Source organism: Otolemur garnettii, unplaced genomic scaffold (genome assembly GCF_000181295.1).
Source record: "Otolemur garnettii isolate 467f Iridium unplaced genomic scaffold, OtoGar3 scaffold00014, whole genome shotgun sequence".
In the NCBI taxonomy this organism is placed as follows: Eukaryota; Metazoa; Chordata; class Mammalia; order Primates; family Galagidae; genus Otolemur; species Otolemur garnettii.
Genome location: NW_003852409.1, coordinates 3,463,113 through 3,480,677, shown reverse-complemented (window position 1 = coordinate 3,480,677; position 17,565 = coordinate 3,463,113). Strand labels below are relative to the sequence as shown.

Sequence of the window (17,565 nt, the reverse complement as noted above, 5' to 3'; positions counted from 1 at the left end):
GGGAGAGAACCCTTGTATTTTTAGAAGCACAGAGAGGCAGAGAAGCCAGAAAGCGCATACAGGAGAGGATGGTCAGTGCCAGGCTGCGGCGGCCTGTGGTCACCCAGCTGTGTGCTCACAGACACCACTCAGAGGCCAGTGAGCAGGAGACCACAGAAGGAACTCTGGCATCTTAAAGTGCCCAGTTTAAACTGCCTGGGGGAGCCAGTTCCACTCCTGCTCAAGTGGCTTCCCCTCCACAACCTGACGGCCAGGGCTGGCCAACTTCGGCTAGCCTTGTTAGCTCCTTACCAGGTCCATCTGGGCGCCAGCACTGACTTCAGAAACGGCCTAGGGCATCTACCCTACTAAGGCACGAGGTCAAAGTTCAACACACCACAGAGATGCAGGCAAGAGCAGACTCAGAAATGGGGGCAAATAGAACCCAAAGAGCATGACAGCAGTTTAAAATGCTACGATCCTCCAGCATCATGGCACGCCCGGGCTCTGAGCTCGGGGCCAAACGAGAAAGCAACAGCACTATTCCCTGTGGAAGGGAAGGTTCTAGACCACAAAGCACTTTCAGGTGTGCTCATCCTAAAAATGTAGGAACATAGGCAGGGTGGATACAACTGTACCTGTCTCACTGAGGAGGAAACTGAAGTGCAGGGATACGACTGGATGGAGTAGACAGCATCCCTGAGCATGTCCGGGGCAGGAACCATCAGAGTTGGTACCAGCGTGACAGGCTGGGTAAGAGCCTCCCTACTCTGTGTCTCGGTTACCAAACCGGCTGAATGAGGGTCTAAAGCCCAGGTTCTCTCTCAGGGCCCCTTCAGAAGCCCAGGGGGCCTCCTCCATTCCTCCCTTCCCCGGTTCCCACCCAGTTCTCCCAATTCTTCCACCTTTATTCTCTGGAATCTATCAGTTCCTGCCTTTGTCTCCTAGTGCCTCATTTTTGACCTGAAAGAGTGCCAGCCTCCTCGTGGCGTCCCTGCCCACAGTGCTGTCCCCTCCAGGCCCCTCACATGTGGTATGCAGCCCAATCTTTAAAGAGCACAGACACTCAGGTCACTTCCTGGCCAGATCCCTTTATCAGCTTCCACCTCTTGGGGTAAAGTCTGGCTCCTTCCCTTGGCCTTCAATGCTGGCATGAATCACACTCCCGCACCTGTCTCCCCAGTTTTATCTCTAGACATGTTCTCCTCATTTGCTCCACTCCAGTCAACAGTGGGTCATCTTGAGGTCAGGACTCAGGTGGAAGGACTCAGAATGTGGGAGCAGACCTAAAACACCCTTCCCAGTCCAGTACAGCAGCAATAAAGCTGAAGTCCTTCTCCTCCGTACTCCTACATCTGTCTCCCCGTTAGTTCTGAACTTGGAAAGGGCGGAAGGAGCCATTACTTCACCACTTCCAGAATGAGAGATGTTGGTCTTCCCATAGGCCTGCTCTGCTCACACTCACCACTGGCTGGAGCTGGCTCCTCCAAACCCCGTCCACCTGCCCCCCAGGTCAAAAGAGGCTTAATAGTGCTTCCTCCTCAAGAATGACTATATGACCCAGCACCCCCACGCCTAGGTGTGTACCCAAAATAACTGGAAACAGGGACTCAAACAGATAGCAGTACACCCACGTTCACAGCAGCATTATTTACAAAAACCAAAAGACAACCCAAGTGTCCATCAACAGCCAAATACAAAGGGACAAATATTGTGATTCCACTTACTTGAGGTACCAAAAAGAAGGAAACTCCAAGAGATAGAAAGAAGAACAGAGGTTACTAGGGGCTGAGAAGGGGAGAATGGGAAGTTATTGATTAATGAGTACAGTTTCTGTGTGAGATGATGAAAAAATCCCTGGGAACAAGTACAGGTGATGCTTGTACAATATTGTGAATGTGCTTGATGCCACTAAAATTACGTAAAGTACTTAAAAATGGTTAAAATAGCAAATTCTCTATCATGCATATCTTAGTACAATTTAAAAATTAAATTAATTAAAATATGCCAGCCAGGCATGGTAGCTCAAGCCTATAATCCCAGCACTTTGGGAGGCTGAGGCAGGAGGATTGAGCCCAGGAGTTCGAGACCAGCCTGGGCAACATATTGAGACTCCTATCATTGCAAAAAATAAGCGAGGCATGATGGTGCAAACCTGCAGTCCCAGCTACTCAGGAGGCTGAGATTGGAGGATTGTTTGAGTCCAGGAGTTAGAAGTTGCTGTGAGCTATCATGACACCACTGCACTCCAGCTTGGGTGACAGAATATACCAATATAAAATCCATGTATATAGAAGAAGATATTTAATAAAAATAGACAGGTGCTCTGGGGATAAAGAGTGGGAAGAAGGGAGGCAGGGAAGCATACAGTAATCAGCTAACCGTCCCGCCCCAGGGCCTTCCTTGACAGGTCAGCCAGATGCAATGAGGCATGCTCAGAAAATGAGTCACTTAGAAGTCGACTGCTGACCTGATGACATCAATGGGGGATTTCATCCGCTGCCTCTCCCGCTCAGGAACCGTGTGCCACGTGAACACCAGCCTCCAGTCAAAACCACCAATCTGGGGCTCCCCGGAGTTGCCCAGGTACTCAAAGGTGTTCCAGTCGATGACATCGATCACTGGGCACACCACTGCCGACTCCTCTTCATGGATCCTGAAAGCACCCAAGACATCCTGTCTCGCCTACGTGGACAGGCAGCAGGAAAACAATCAGGGAATTCTAGCATGAACTCACACCTGAGAAAGGCCTGCTCATCTCATTCCAGGTGTCTGCTGCCATGTCAGAACCCTGGCAGGTGACCATCATGGGGGATCCTGGGGGAGGGGGGGTAGAGTTTCACAGGAAACGTCCCACAGCTTTAATATTCTCTGATTCCATCTATGGATATTCTGATCAACCCCACTATGAATGTTAAGAGGTATAAAAATCAAAGGTAACTTGAAACACAAAGCAAATTTCTAATTTCCCAGGTGTGCAGTAGGTTTAATCACAATGAAACATCTTAACATCAAGAAGAAATTATCTCGGCCGGGCACAGTGGCTCACACCTGTAATCCTAGCACTCTGGGAGTTCAAACAGCCTGAACAAGAACAAGACCCCCATCTCTACCAAAAATGGAAGAGTTAGCCAGGTGTTGCAGTGGGCATCTATAGTCCTAGCTAGCTGGGAGGCTGACGCAGGGCGAATCACTTGGGCCCAGCAGTTTGAGGTTGCTATGAGCTAGACTGATGCCATGGCACTCTAGCCTGGGGCAACAGAATGAACCGAGCTCTCTCTCTCTCTCTCTCTCTAAAAAAAAAAAAAAAGACAAATAATTATCTCCCTCAAAACAAAGAGGGACCCAGACCAAAGTTTCAGCCCTGGAGCTAGAATATAAAAAAAGAGAGAGAGAGAGAAATAATTATCTTCCTCAAAACAAAGAGGCCCTAGACCAAAGGTTCAGCCCTGGAGCTAGAATATAAATTCTAATCCTACTCCTTACTCTCCGTGTGACATTAGCCGAGTTACCTAACCTCTCAAGAGCCTGTTGCCTCGATGGTAACAGTGGAATAATAATACCTATTTATACAGTTAACATGAGGCTTTCCCAAGAAAATGTTTGTAAGATGGCTGGCAGAAAACCTGGAACTACTGTAATTTTTTTTTTTTTAAGAGACAAGAGTCTCACTTTGTTGCCCTCGGTAGAGTGCCATGGCATCACAGCTCACAGCAACCTCCAGCTCTTGGGCTTAGGTGATTCTCTTGCCTCAGCCTCTGGGGTAGCTGGGACCACAGGCACCCGGCTATTTTTTGTTGTTGTTGCAGTTTGGCTGGGCCAGGTTTGAACCCGCCGCCCTTGGTATATGGGGCTGGCGCCCTACTCACTGAGCTAAAGGCACTGCCCCACTATTGTGATTTTTTTTAATTTTAATTTTAGTAATGGTGAAATATACATAATGCAAAACGTTACAATTTCCCTTTGCAGGTGTCAGCCTGTGTGGGGGTTAGCTGTTCTCTCCACAAACATTACCACAAGCCCACCCATCCTTCAGCATGCTCCCAGACTGTGTTTCCTTGTACCTGACACCACACCAGGAAAGATGAACTGAAACTGGACCATGTGTGAACACTAGTTTTCTTTGGATTATATTCCAGGGCTTGTTATCTCAAATTTGAGGCCTAAAAACCATAAGCGCCACACCACTCAGGACAGTGAAGCAGAAATTAACCAGGTGCTTGAGCTATAGTGACCTCAGAATAAGGGCAGAGAGTCAGAGTGGATGTTAGAAATACCACGCTGAGGGCGGAATTTCAATTTTAGGGGGAAATTGCATTGTCCAAGTCAGGCTATGTGAGACAGAGACTCAAGTTTGTAAGTTCCCTAAATTAAGGAAGTTACAAGCTGGGCATCCACCACTATCTACTCTTTAAAGAAACTGTGGGCAGAGAGGGCCGATGTCTGACCTGCTGAGCAAGTCCCAGAACATGCCTCGCCCTGACAAAGACCAGGCCCTCCGGGGACTGATGACTTGGGATCAAGCTGGTTGGACTCACCTGTCACCTAATTTCTACAGGAGGGGAGAAGGAGGAGTTCTGTACCAGCACTGGAATAAAGGATGTGCAGGCCTCACGGGGACGTTGTAGGCATCTACTCTTTGTTGTGTAGGGCTGGCCTCTGTACAAAATGCCAGGACCATGACCTGGTTGACATGATGACCATGAACACCCTTCTACATCTCCAAAGCCCCTGGAGTTAAACTGCTCCCGGCAGGAAGCACCTGGGGGACAGTCTATAGTCCAACATGTTCCAACTTTGGTTCACACTCAAGTCCCCTGGGGAGCTTCTGAAACATCCAGAAACCCAGGCCTCAGCCCCAGAGAGTCAGGTCCAAATGGTCTGCCTAAGAGTGGATATTGGTATGTTTAAAAAGTTCCCTAAGTATTTCTAATGCACAGCCCAAGTGAAAAGCCCCCTCATTTACAGGCACAGAGCAAGGACCTGGTTACAAGGAGTGCAGGCTTGCTCTCCAAAGGGTGCACAGAAATGGATCTGGGAGGCATTTGCGCACTGGCTGAAAAGGAAAAACATCCTCTCTCTGTGACTTCAGACCAGCCTAGAGGTGCACAGTGGGAGAAGAGGAACCCAAGGGTCCAGCCCAGAGAGGCCACTCGACTGTCACTATGTTCTAAATGATCTCAGACTCTGTCCTGGGTCTGAGGAACCCTGAGTCTTTGCTACTGGTGGAGCTCCATAGGTCTGAGAAGGAGAAAGAGGCAGCTGAAGCACCCACAGGGGCTGGGGCTAGAACAGCAGGAAGGGGCAGACCAGGGGGCAATTTGATCCCACCCAGGAAGGGAGACAAACGAGTCCCCAGCTCTTCCAGGTGACCCTAGCAACCAAAGTGTTGGGGGCCATGGGGAAGCAGTTTCCCAGCTGCAGAGACCCTGACCTCCAGCCCTTTCCTGCCCCACAGAGGGGAGGCCAGACAGAGACATCCTCACACCTTCCTGTCCCACCTGGGGAGCTCCTGGCTTCCAAGATACAGAGACAAGAGAATGGGTAGAGAGAGACAGAAGGGACAAAAGTCAGGGCCCACAGGATGGTGGCTTCCCGGAGGGGAAATTAGGAGGGTAAGCGAAAAGCAGGGACAAGGGCCTTGAGAACGGAGCTATATCATGACTTTCATGGGGCCCCTTCTTCCATAAAAAACATAGACATATTAAAAAGTACATTTTGCAACTACAGTAGTATAAAGACAAATAAAATCCAGGCTAGATTCATTATTGTATACTCATTATATATTCATTTCTTTCCCTTCTGATTTTAAAAGGAACTTAAGTAAAAACATTTTTGGGGCCTGGTGCAGTGCCTCACTCCTGTAATCCTAGCACTCTGGGAGGAATTTGAGCTCAGGAGTTCGAGACCAGCCTGAGTAAGAGCGAGACCCCATCTCTACTAGAATAACTAGCTGGGTGTTGTGGCGGACGCCTGAGGTCCCAGCTACTCAGAGGCTGAGGTGGGATGATTGCTTGAGCCTAAGAGTTTGTGGTTGCTGTGAGCTTTGATGTCACAGTACTCTATCAAGGGTGACAGAGTGAGACTCTGTCTCAAAAAAAATCAAAACATTTTTTTGGGATCCCTTCCAGGTTCACCGGTCCTCAGCACCATGCCTCCCAGGTATAATGGATAAGATAGCTTGAAAGAAATACAGCAAACAGTATATTCTCTAGCAGTGTGATTCCATTTGATTGACGATTTATTTTTAGTTTTCTTGGTTGAGGACACTTCCTAAATTTTCTAGGGTAAAGTTGGCTAAGTAGAAATAATAAAAGCAAACAGTGACACTGGGCCTCCTCTATACTGGTATAGTCTAACATTTCCCATGTGTTAAATGACTTAAGGTCCTCAAAAGACTGATGAAGCGGGCAAGGGGAGGTGAGGGCTTGGGAACACCTGTCACCATGCCCAGTGATAGAGGATCTGCCCAAGAGTGGCTGGACCCAGGCACCCACTGCCCATCCAACAATGAGACGCATTTGTTCCCTCCTCGGGAGGGCCAGTCACACACCTCTGTAGCAGCGGCTCCAGCCACCCCTCGTGGCACTCACAGTGACAGTCCAGGAAGGTCAGTACGTTGCCCCTTGCCGCGGACGCCCCCAGCAGCCGGGCTCGCACTAGGCCCTCTCTCTTGTTCGCGCGGATCAGGCGCACCTTGGGCAGACCTGACAGCTCGTTGGCCAAACGCTCCTTCAAGTGTTCTAGGGAGGCAAGTGGAGCAATAGTTACTGCCTCAGCCTACTCAGGGACCTCCCAGGCCTCCCTGCTCCAAAAAGGAGATGATACAGACACAAGCCTCCTTTGTTCTCTCCCTGGGGACATCTCATCTCACTCAGAACCCAGGTTGGAAGTGCAGTGAAGGCTAAGGGCGGGCTGGGAGGAAAGACGCCAGGACCACCACTTGCTCCCCACCAAAGGGCATGCACTGCAGGCTGGACTGTACGCTACACATGGGAGAGCTGCATGACATGCGACTGTATCTCAATTAAGCTGTTACCAAGCTTTGTAGCTTGACTTGTGAACATTTAAAAATAAAAAAACACTTGAACCATCTAACCACATTTTTTTTTTTTGAAACCGAGTCTCACTTGGTTACCTGGGCTACAGTGCTGTGGTGTCAGCCTAGCTCACAGCAACTTTAGACTCCTGGGTTCAAACGATCCTCCTGCCTCAGCCTCCCAGGTAGCTGGGACTACAAGTGCCTACTATCACACCCAGCTAATTTTTTTCTTCTTTATTTGGTACAGATGGGTCCCTACTTTTACTCAGGCTGGTCTCAAACTCCTAACCTCTAGCAGTCCTCCTGCCTAGACTTCCCATAGCACTAGGATTATAGTGTGAACCACTGCATCCAAACTATACCATTTTTATAAAAATAATAATTATGTTAATTGACATCTTCTTAGGAGTACTTTACAGTTTCCAGTAGTAATAATAATGATGGCAGCCAACACTGAAGAGAAACTGTGTGACAAGTCTGTTTTGTGATTTATAGATAAGCCCTCTGTTCACCATCACAATCCTATGAGGCAAGTGTTATCCCCATTTCACAGATGAAAACACTGAGGCCAGTGAGGCTAAGGAACCTGCCCAAGGTCACAGAGCAAGTAAGCTCAGGAACCATGATATGAACCGAAGGAATCAGGCTCCAGAAAGGCTTAACACCAGCCCAGAGCTTTCTCCTGCAATTCCCATCCTTATTAAATAAATCAAAAAACTTGTCAAGAGGATTTGCTTATCACATTATGCAGAAAAGGGAGTGTGCTGAAAAGGTATACCTCCAAGTTAACGCAGATGAGACTCTGGGCATAGAGGCCTATTTACAGCCTAGACAGATTGGGTGGAGGCAGGTGGGAACCCGCTCCGGCAAAATAAGAATCAGAGCATTTCCCCACATCAGTACGGCCTTCAGCTCAAAGTCCTCAACTATTAGGGAAGGGGAAAATGTTATAAAATGTTTCAGGTTGCTTCATAGTTTATCAAAATGTCTCTCTAATTGTCCCTGATGCTTAAAAAAACATTCACTGGCTGATTTAGTTTTTAAAATCCTAATTATAACTGCAAATAAGCTGATGGCAGGAATGAGGGCAGTAACTGCAAGCAAAGCTAATTAGCTGCAGTGCCCAGTGAACACACGAGAAAATCCATGCGGAGCCTCCCTGCACCCACGATGGGCTCTGTCAGTGTTAATTTTATGTCTGTTTGAACTGTCTCCCTGCCTCTGGGAGGGCTGACACCCTTCATCAAGCTCATACTGATACTGCAGAAACAGTGGGGAGGGTGGCAGGCCATAACCTCCCAACTCACTGCAGGTTCAGTGGGCACCTGTCCAGCTTTCAGAAGTTCCCACAGTGACAGGAGGGGAAGCCCGGCCCACTCCATCGAGCATCTGTGAGAGACTGAGCTGTGACAGAAGGTATGCGCCTGCCTGCTGCCGCGCTGTTTACTCTCATAAAGATGACATACACGCAGTGGTATTTGCTTTTAGATGACTATATTTGTGAAGTGGTAATTTTTTTTTTTTTACTTTATAGTTTTTAAAAGTATTTCCTAAACAGAGAAGCTTACCACTTAATAAGAGCTAAATATATGCCAGGCTTCAACCCAGCATGTTACCTACCTTATCTCCTTTAATCTTCACCAAGATGCTATAAAGTAGAAACTATTATTATCCTACTTTAGAGGGGCTGAAGCCAAGGTTGAAACTCATTAGGGTCATTACTCAAAGTCACATAGTCACTAAGTGTTGGAGAGGGGATTTAAACCCATGCAGTGAGTTAAGGCAACCTTGAGAGGAAGGGACAATAGGAAATACAGATGAGCCCCTACTTTGTCCTGGCTGACACAGGAGGTTTTGTCCTACACATGATCTCATTTATTCCTCACCCAACTCTCTGATAGGTGTGATAGGTCGATCTGCAGGTGTAAAACTGCAGATCAGACAAGACAAGCAACTCACCCAGATGGCCATGACCAGATCATGGTAAAACCTGCCTCAGACCTGGGTGCTCTGACTCCAGAATTCAACGTCTACTAGGCTGCACTCAGCACCACACCCCAGCCTGGCTTGCCCACTACCATGAACACGGTTGCTTGTGCCTTAAACCCACTCGGGGACACACCACCAGGACGAAGGTCCCATCTCCCAGCCTCCCAGGCAGCTATGCTCTGCTCACTGGAATGGGAGGGGAATTCCCAAGTGTGCCCTCAAGGAGCAAAGGTGTGGCTCCCCTGCCCCACTAAGCCCTCTGGCCGACAAGGGGCACAGGAGGAGAAAAACCAGCCTGGACCAGGCGGACAGAGGCAGCACAGCATCCTGGAGAAGGTGGGAATCCAGTGCACGAGTTGAGTCCTATGCCATATGGAGCCACCACACCTGTCCTGGACTAGCATGGCAGATCTGTGACATGAGATCTGTTTCTGTCTATTGGAATTGCTGTCATTTTGGGTCTCTGCAAGAGCCAGACACACACACACCTGTCAGAACACACAGGCCAGTCCTGAAGTCAGATGGGGCAGGCACAGCACCTGAAGCAGCAGGCCCAGTAAGCAGAGGCTGTTTCCCTAGGAGAGGCCTAGCCATGGACATCTGGTTTGAGATGGGCGCCAGCCACTAAGCCCACAGGTCTACCTGCTGCTACAGCCTGCACACTTGCCCTCAGTCAAGCTTAGCTGCTTCACTTCAGCTAGTCCCCGAAAGTCACAGCTGATGCTACTCAATCAATACCGCCAGTCCCAGCCAAGCCAAAGCTCTGCTGTGCGTGGGCGAATAGGAAGCTCCCTGTTCCTCCCCTAGCATCCTCACTGGGCCCCACTCCCGCCACCAGCCATTCTCCATACTGCAGACCCAATGACCTCCTCAGACAGACCTGGTCCTTCTAGTCCCCCTCAGGCCTCTGACGCCTTCCTCTCAGGCTCACGTTTAGGCACAACCCCTGCTGGTGCTTCCAAGGTTCTACCAGACCTGGCCCTGCCTGGCCTACAACTCCTCTCCCGTATCACACCCGCCAATCCGATGGTCAGCCCTGCAAAATGTCCGGCTCATTGCCACTACGGCCCTTGCTGTTCCTGGGTCTGGGCAGCTGTCCCTGAGGTCTTCATCAGGCACAAGGCACACAGGACGCCTGTCCTTACTGGGCCTATTCTACCCCTCCCACATCACACTCCCACCTGCCAGACATGGCCACTGATGGACAGGCTCCTCCAAGGGCCCAAACTGGGGGCTTACCTCTATCACTATAGTCATCAACCAGGATGACTTCTTCTAGCAGGATGTCCGGGGATGTCTCAAGGACACTGTAAACTGTCCGAAGGAGAGTGGACCAGGCTTCATTATAAAATGCTATGATAACAGATGTCTTGGGCATATTAGCATAATCATATTTCTTCTCTCTGCACCTGCAAATACAACACAACTTCAGGAACTGAGACCCCAACCCAAGTTAGTGCCTGGGATGGGAAGACAATGGGGACAAGGTCCCCTGGGAAGTGGGAAATAATCTGCTGGAGGATCTTCCAGAGCCCTCTGTGTGCCACCAGAAGCCCCAGCAGATTCTAAGGTTCTAACCATGACACCCAACCAGCTTTTACTTTGCAATATTGTTTTAGGCTATACAGCAACTTCTAGACAGGAAGGGAAGGAAATTGTCACTTCTCCCTCCCCACCAGATCCCCTTCTGTCTGTGCTCTCCACTCCAATCCCACTTCCAGGCCTGTGCTTAGACTCTTCCCTCTGCCTGGAATGCCCTTTCCTCCCTTCTCTACTTGGTAAACTCCCTGTCCTCTCTCAGGAGCAGCTCAACCCTATTCTCCTCGGGAAGGCCCGGGGACCACCTACCTCAGGCATCTCCTGGCTTCTCGCTGCTCCCCACACACATGGCCCACTCCGGCTCAATTTGTGCCACACGCAGCACTCTGGTGACTCGAGTGCCCCTGTGCCTCGCCCTGCCTGCCACTGGCACCCAGCAGTGTCTAGGCTTGACCTAGGTGTTGTGCTGAAAGCATAAACTAGAACTGGGGCTATAGTCTACCAACACTCCAGGTAGCACTCCGCAGAGGACACTGACCCCTCCCCTGTGTTCCTGCCACCCTTGCTTCACAATGAAGCAGCTGCACCAAGCCGGTGCAAAGAGGGTGAACAAAGAGGGCCATTAAGCTCCTTCTTTGTTCAATGGAATTGGCTGTCACTTTGCACCAAAGGTTCCCTGGTTGACACAGAATTGCGTTCTCAGAGTAACCTGTGACAACCTCCCAGGGTCTCAGGACTGACTGGAAAATCATCAGCAGGAAGTGGTAGATGGCTGAGATGGGAAAGGAACAAAAATCCAAGAGGGACACCATAGAGACACCAAAAGGATGAGAGGTCAAATGCTGGGGGCTTGCCAAAGCTAGACCAAGGGATCAGCAAGGTATTCAAGAAGGAGGTGAAGGGCCAAGGAGCAGCCAGGCTCCCTGGGCAGCCAAGGCCAGGCCTTCCCCGACAGCTCATTGTCAGATCAGAAAGCACAGGAGAGGAGGTGCCAAAGGAGGGACGAGGGTGGAACTCTCATCTGCTGCCTTGTATCACGTGCTATATAGTGCCAACAGGCTCCTTGTCAGCCAGTCACCAAACGCCTGCTATGTACCAGACAGGCCAGTCTCCCATGGAGCTCACATTTCATGGGGGCCACCAATCAAATTAACAAAGCAGCAATTACAGAAAGTAATCATGCTATGAAGAACGTAAACATGGATGATGAAAGCGCAGCTATGGAGGGGAGTGGGAAGAGGGAAGGGACAACACAGGACAGGGGATCCAGGAGGGCCTCCCTGAGATGACACTCAGGATGCGACAAGAACAATGACAGACACAAGCCCCATGAAAGAAGCTGAGGAAGAGCCTTTTGCATGCACAACCGATTTCTGTCTTTCCCCTTTTGTTTTACTATGAAAAACTCCAAACTTACAAACAGGAGAGTGAATAAGAAACTGTTGGGTGCCCTCTGCTCGGTGTCACTGATTCTTTTTTTTTTTTTTTAGAGACAGAGTCTCACTTTATCACCGTTGGTAGCGCGCCATGGCATCACAGCTCACAGCAACCTCCAACTCCTGGGCTTAGGCAATTCTCTTGCCTCAGCCTCCCGAGTAGCTGGGACGACAGGCGCCTGCCACAACGCCCGGCTATTTTTTTGTTGCAGTTTGGCTGGGGTGGGGTTCGAACCCACCACCCTTGGTACATGGGGTTGGCACCCTACCCATTGAGCCATAGGCACTGCCTGAGGTGTCAATGATTCTTAATGTATGGTCAGTCTTGATTCATCTGTGTCAATGGCTATTGCCCCCTTCCCAGATTGATTTTTGAGAAAATCCAGCACAGGGTGGCATCTGTGACTATTTCATTAGGAATGTCTAGCAGATAAGGATCTTTTTTTATAAGAAACACAGTATCTTTGTCAAATCTTTAAACATTAACAATTCCTTAGCACTATCATAGCTCTAGTCTTTAATCCTTCATCAAAGTTACACAGCTGTGGGTTGGAAGACACAACATTCTTGAATGAAACATTAAGTCATGCCTGTAATCCCAGCACTTGGGAGGCTGAGGCGGGTGGATTGCCTGAGCTCACAGGTTCCAGACCAGCTTGAGCCAGAGTAAGACCCCCGTCTCTAAAATGTAGCTGGGTGCCTGTAGTCCCAGCTACTCGGGAGGCTGAAGCATGAGCATCACTTGAGCCCAGGAGTTTGAGGTTGCTGTCAGCTATGATGTCATAGCACTCTACCGAGGGTGACAGAGTGAAACTCTGTCTCAAAAATAAAGTTGGGACAGCTGAAGAAATCTAAGATTGTATGAATTTCCTCAATTTGATACTATCTCTTAGTATCCTGAGAGAGTATCCTCATTCTTGGAAAATACACACTAAAGTAAAGATGGGTAAAGAATGGTTAACCGATGGGGTATAATATTATAGTAGACATATAGAAAGAGAAAAATTGAGCAAATGGGGCAAAATAATAATGGGTGAGTTTAGACGGAGGATTTATAGGAGTTTATTGCACTATTCTTACAAATTTTCTCCAGGTTTGAATTTTTCAAAACTAAAAATTTAATATAAAAAGAAGAAAAAAGTTTAATTTGCAAAGGATATACCCAAACACCAAGCCAATTCTAATCTATAAGTATATATCTCAATCTTAATGGTCCTTACAAATGCCCTCGGCAATCTCATTCTTTCCCAGCTCTGCCAAAACAGCCTCCCCGTGCAGCAAATAAATACGTAAGTTACGGTAAGTGGGAAATAAATGTGTGTGTGATTTATAAGTGTGTCTGGATTATTTAGCTCCTGCATACTAGAACAGGATGCATAGAAAAGCTATATAGTGCTAAGCTGTAGCTCACTAAAAGCGTCAGAAAGAATTACACTGTGTGAAAAAGTCTTTTTATAAAACCTAAAATAAAGATTTTTTTCATCTTTAAAAATAGATGCAGGGCGGTGCCTGTGGCTCAGTAAGTAGGGTGCCTGCCCCATATATTGAGGGTGGAGGGTTTGAGCCTGACCTTGGCCAAACTGCAACAAAAAAATAGCCAGGCATTGTGGAGGGCACCTGTAGTCCCAGCTACTCGGGGGGCTGAGGCAAGAGAATCGCGTAAGCCCAAGAGCTAGAGGTTGCTGAGCTGTGGTGCCACAGCACTCTACCGAGGACAATAAAGTGAGACTCTGTCTCTAAAAAAGTAAATAAATATGCAGACCAAGCAGGGTGGCTCACTCCTATAATCCCAGCACTTTGCTGAGCAAGGCACGAGGATCACTTAGGGAAGGAGCCTGGGCACCAAAGCAAGATCCCATCTCTTTAAACAAATCAAATTAAATTAAACGTTAGCCAGATGTGGTGGCACGTGTCTGTAGTCCCAGGTACTAAGGAGGCTGAGGCAGGACGATCACTAGAGCCCAGGACTTTGAGGATGCAGCAAGCTACGATGACATCACTACACTCAAACCAGGACAAGAGAGCATGACTCTGTCTCTGAAACAAACAAAGAAGCAGCTAAAATTTAGTTTCAAACATTCACAGGTTCTAAGAAAAATAAGTGAAAATAAAAATGGTAGAGTGAGGTTTTCAAAGTAAAGTTTATTCAATGTAAAGAACCGTCCTTTAGTTTAAAATCACATCCTACTATACTGGATTCAAATTTATTTCTTCACTGTTTGACCAAATTTATCAGCCCTTCTTCAGTTATTTTTTTTTAATTTTTATTTTTATTAAATCATAGTTGTGTACATTAATGTAATCATGGGGTACAATGTGTTGGTTCTATATACAATCTGAAATATTTTCATCAAACTGGTTAACACAGCCTTCACGACATTTTCTTAGTTATTGTGTTAAGACATTTATATTCTACACCTAATAAATTTCCCATGTACCCTGATACGATGCACCATAAGCGTGGTCCGACCAATTACCCTCCCTCCACCCATCCTCCCCCCCACCTCCCTCTTGGGCTATAATTGGGTTATAGCTTTCATAAGAAAGCTATAAATTAATTTCATAGTAAGACTGAATACATTTGATACTTTTTCTTCCATTCTTGAGATACTTTGCTAAGAAGAATATACTCATTTTTTGTTTCTGTGTTCTCACTGCTCTGTGAAACCCAAAGGCCTAAGGCTACTACTATCTTAGAATGCCAAGGTAGGCTGTTTGTGTCACATAAATCCCAAGAAAGCTGGGTGCCAATTCATAATTCACAGCCAGAGCTTTAAAATGTTCCTCTTCTCTTTGATCTCATGTCAATACCCTGTCTAAGAATTTCTTGCCTAAGCAATAATAATCAGATACCCTGAAGAAAACTTAAAAACATTTTTATAATATTACTTATAACAATAAAAATCTGTAATTTAATCGTCCAATAAGAAATAGTTGTAATATGGCTTCATGAAGAAATGCTACATGGCCATTGAAAATAATATTTTAAGAGACTATTTAATGATAAAGAATGGTCACAGTATAATGTATCAAAAAAGCAAAGTAGAAATCTATAAATAGCCAATTCTAGAAACAATGATGTGTATGTGAGCATACTCACACATAAACAATAAACAATAGAAAGAAATATGCCAAAAATGTTATCAATGAGTGGGATTGTCATTGATTCTTATTTAATTCTTTATATTTTTCTGCATTCTAAAACTGTCCAACAATGAATATAATTTTTAAAAAGGCTGCATAGCATTTCTTTAGCTCCCTATAGCAAATGCCTTCACTGAGCAATAATTTAGTATTCTGCCTTTTCCTTTTTTTCTTGCCCTAGTTTTTTCTTTTCTTGAAAACATCTCCTAAAGGCTTTCTCCTTTATGAAGTTCAATACAGATGTTCCTCAACTTATGATGGGGTTACACCCCAAAAGCCCATCCTAAGTTGAAAATGCATTTACTGCACCCGGCTTAGCCCAGCCCACCTTAAACATGCTCGGCATGCTTCCACTAGCCTACCATGGGGTAAACTCATCTAACACAAAGCCTATTTTATAACAAAGTATGGAATATCGCATATAATTTATTGGATACTGTACTGAAAGTGAAAAACAGAACAACTGCATGGTACCATTAAAAAACTGAAAAAGCATAAGGGTACCATTGCACATCATTTTGAAATGTCTCTGAGTTTGCATCCAGAAAAACACTCTCTCCTTTTCCTTACTGGTAAAAAGCTATGTATCCTTTGATCAGGAAACAACTAAGCATCACTTTTGCCTTACAGATAACAGCTCAGAGCTGAATTTAAAACCAAATCATAGTAAACCACTGTTTCCCTAAATTTCTGGTATATTCCATGTGCTCTGTGAGGGCAGGGGCTGAGCTGTGTTTGTGTCTGTATTTTCAGTATGCCTTGTACCTCACCCAGTAATAACAGTAACATCTGTCCGCTGCCTACTACCTGAGAGGCCCTGTGCTGAGCATTTTACGGTTTTTATTTCATGTAACCTTCATAATTCTGGGGAGAGACTACATAATGTCTATGTATTATATGGGTATGACTAAATGGATGCGCTAACTGCTTCCCAGGGCTGAACATACGCGCAGCCACACACACCCCCTACCTCTGGGGAGTCTATGTGCCTCAGGCCTGACCAATCATGATGTCCTGATGAAGTCATTTGAAACCTGAACCCAGGTCTAATCCTAGACTTTTCTGTGATAGAAGCCAATATATTTTCTTGTGTATTTAAGTCAGTTTACACTGGTATTTCGGTCACATTCAACCAAAAGAATTTTGACTGGTATAGAAAATAAGTATTTTTTAAAGTGACTATGAGTTTTGCCTCTGCCAATGTGGAAGACTAAAATTTCTGGGGAATACACATTCAAAAGTCTCCTGGCATATACACCCAAAAAGTCTTGATAAAATACTTTTGAATACTCTTGATAAAATACTTTTTTTTTTTTTTGAGACAGAGTCTCACTACATCACCCTCAGTAGAGTGCCGTAGCATCACAGCTCACAGCAACCTCAAACTCTTGGGCTTGTGATTCTCTTGCCTCAGCCTCCCACGTAGCTGGGACTACAGGCACTCATCACAACACTCTGCTATTTTTTTGTTGTTGTAGTTGTCATTGTTGTTTGGCAGGCCACGGGCCGGTTCAAACTGGCCAGCCTCTCTATATGTGGCCTACAAGTGCCAAGCTCCCTTTTGAAAAATCTTTTAAATGCATGACTCAGCAGCTAACAGGAAAGTAAAGGAAGTTAAGTCCTCTATGTCCAGGAATAAGAAGAAAATACTAATCTAGACCTTAGAATTATCTGACACTGAACATGAAGTAAATATGCTTAATATGCTTAAATAAAAGATTTCAAATGAAGACAAAGAAATAAGAATGACAGTTTGGGTGTGGTGGCTCATGCCTATAATCCTAGCACTATAACTTCTATGGCAGTGAGTATATTACATATTCCAGGAAAAAGAAAAAGACTCCCAGAAAGGTCTCTGACTCAGAAAGAATGGTAAGCAGAGAAAATGGTTAAACTTGTGGCTAAATCTAAACAGACAAATACTACATCTTAAAAATGTCTTCATGTATTGGTTTAAAAGCAAAACACAATTAAAATATTGGAGTAAAATGGGATACGAATTGGGAGGGAGGCCAGTCAATGTTAAAGCAGCTAAAGTCTACAGTTAACAATTAACTTTAATCTTTATTAAATTAAATATGTACTTTAAAATTCACCACTAAACTTTAGATAATACAGGCCAGGCAAAGTGGCTTACACCTATAATTCCACACTTTGGGAGGCTGAGGCAAGAGTATTGCTTGAGACAAAGAGTTTGAGACCAGCCTGGGCAACATAGTGAAACCTCATTTCTACAAAAAAAAAAAAAAAATAGAAAAATTAGGCTCGGTGCCTATAGCTCAGTGATTAGGGCACCAGCTACCACACTGGGGCTGGTAGGTTTAAATCCAGCCAGGTCCTGCTAAACAACAATGACAACAACAACAAAAACAGCCAGGCGTTGTGGCAGGCACCTGTAGTCCCAGCTACTCGGGAGGCTGAGGCAAGAGAATTGCT

At 46.3% G+C, this 17,565-nt stretch overlaps 1 protein-coding gene across 1 annotated transcript in view; it reads right to left on the bottom strand.

The window, feature by feature from the left end:
* The window catches only part of GALNT12 (polypeptide N-acetylgalactosaminyltransferase 12), a 48,642-nt gene that overhangs the window by 10,887 nt on the left and 20,190 nt on the right, over positions 1–17,565 (bottom strand). The window contains exons 2-4 of the mRNA XM_012802376.2: positions 10,250–10,419; positions 6,533–6,722; positions 2,450–2,635 (exon numbers count right to left, since the gene is read on the bottom strand). Of these exons, the coding sequence (XP_012657830.2) occupies positions 2,450–2,635; positions 6,533–6,722; positions 10,250–10,419 (546 nt within the window). The remainder of the gene's footprint in view (positions 1–2,449; positions 2,636–6,532; positions 6,723–10,249; positions 10,420–17,565) is intronic.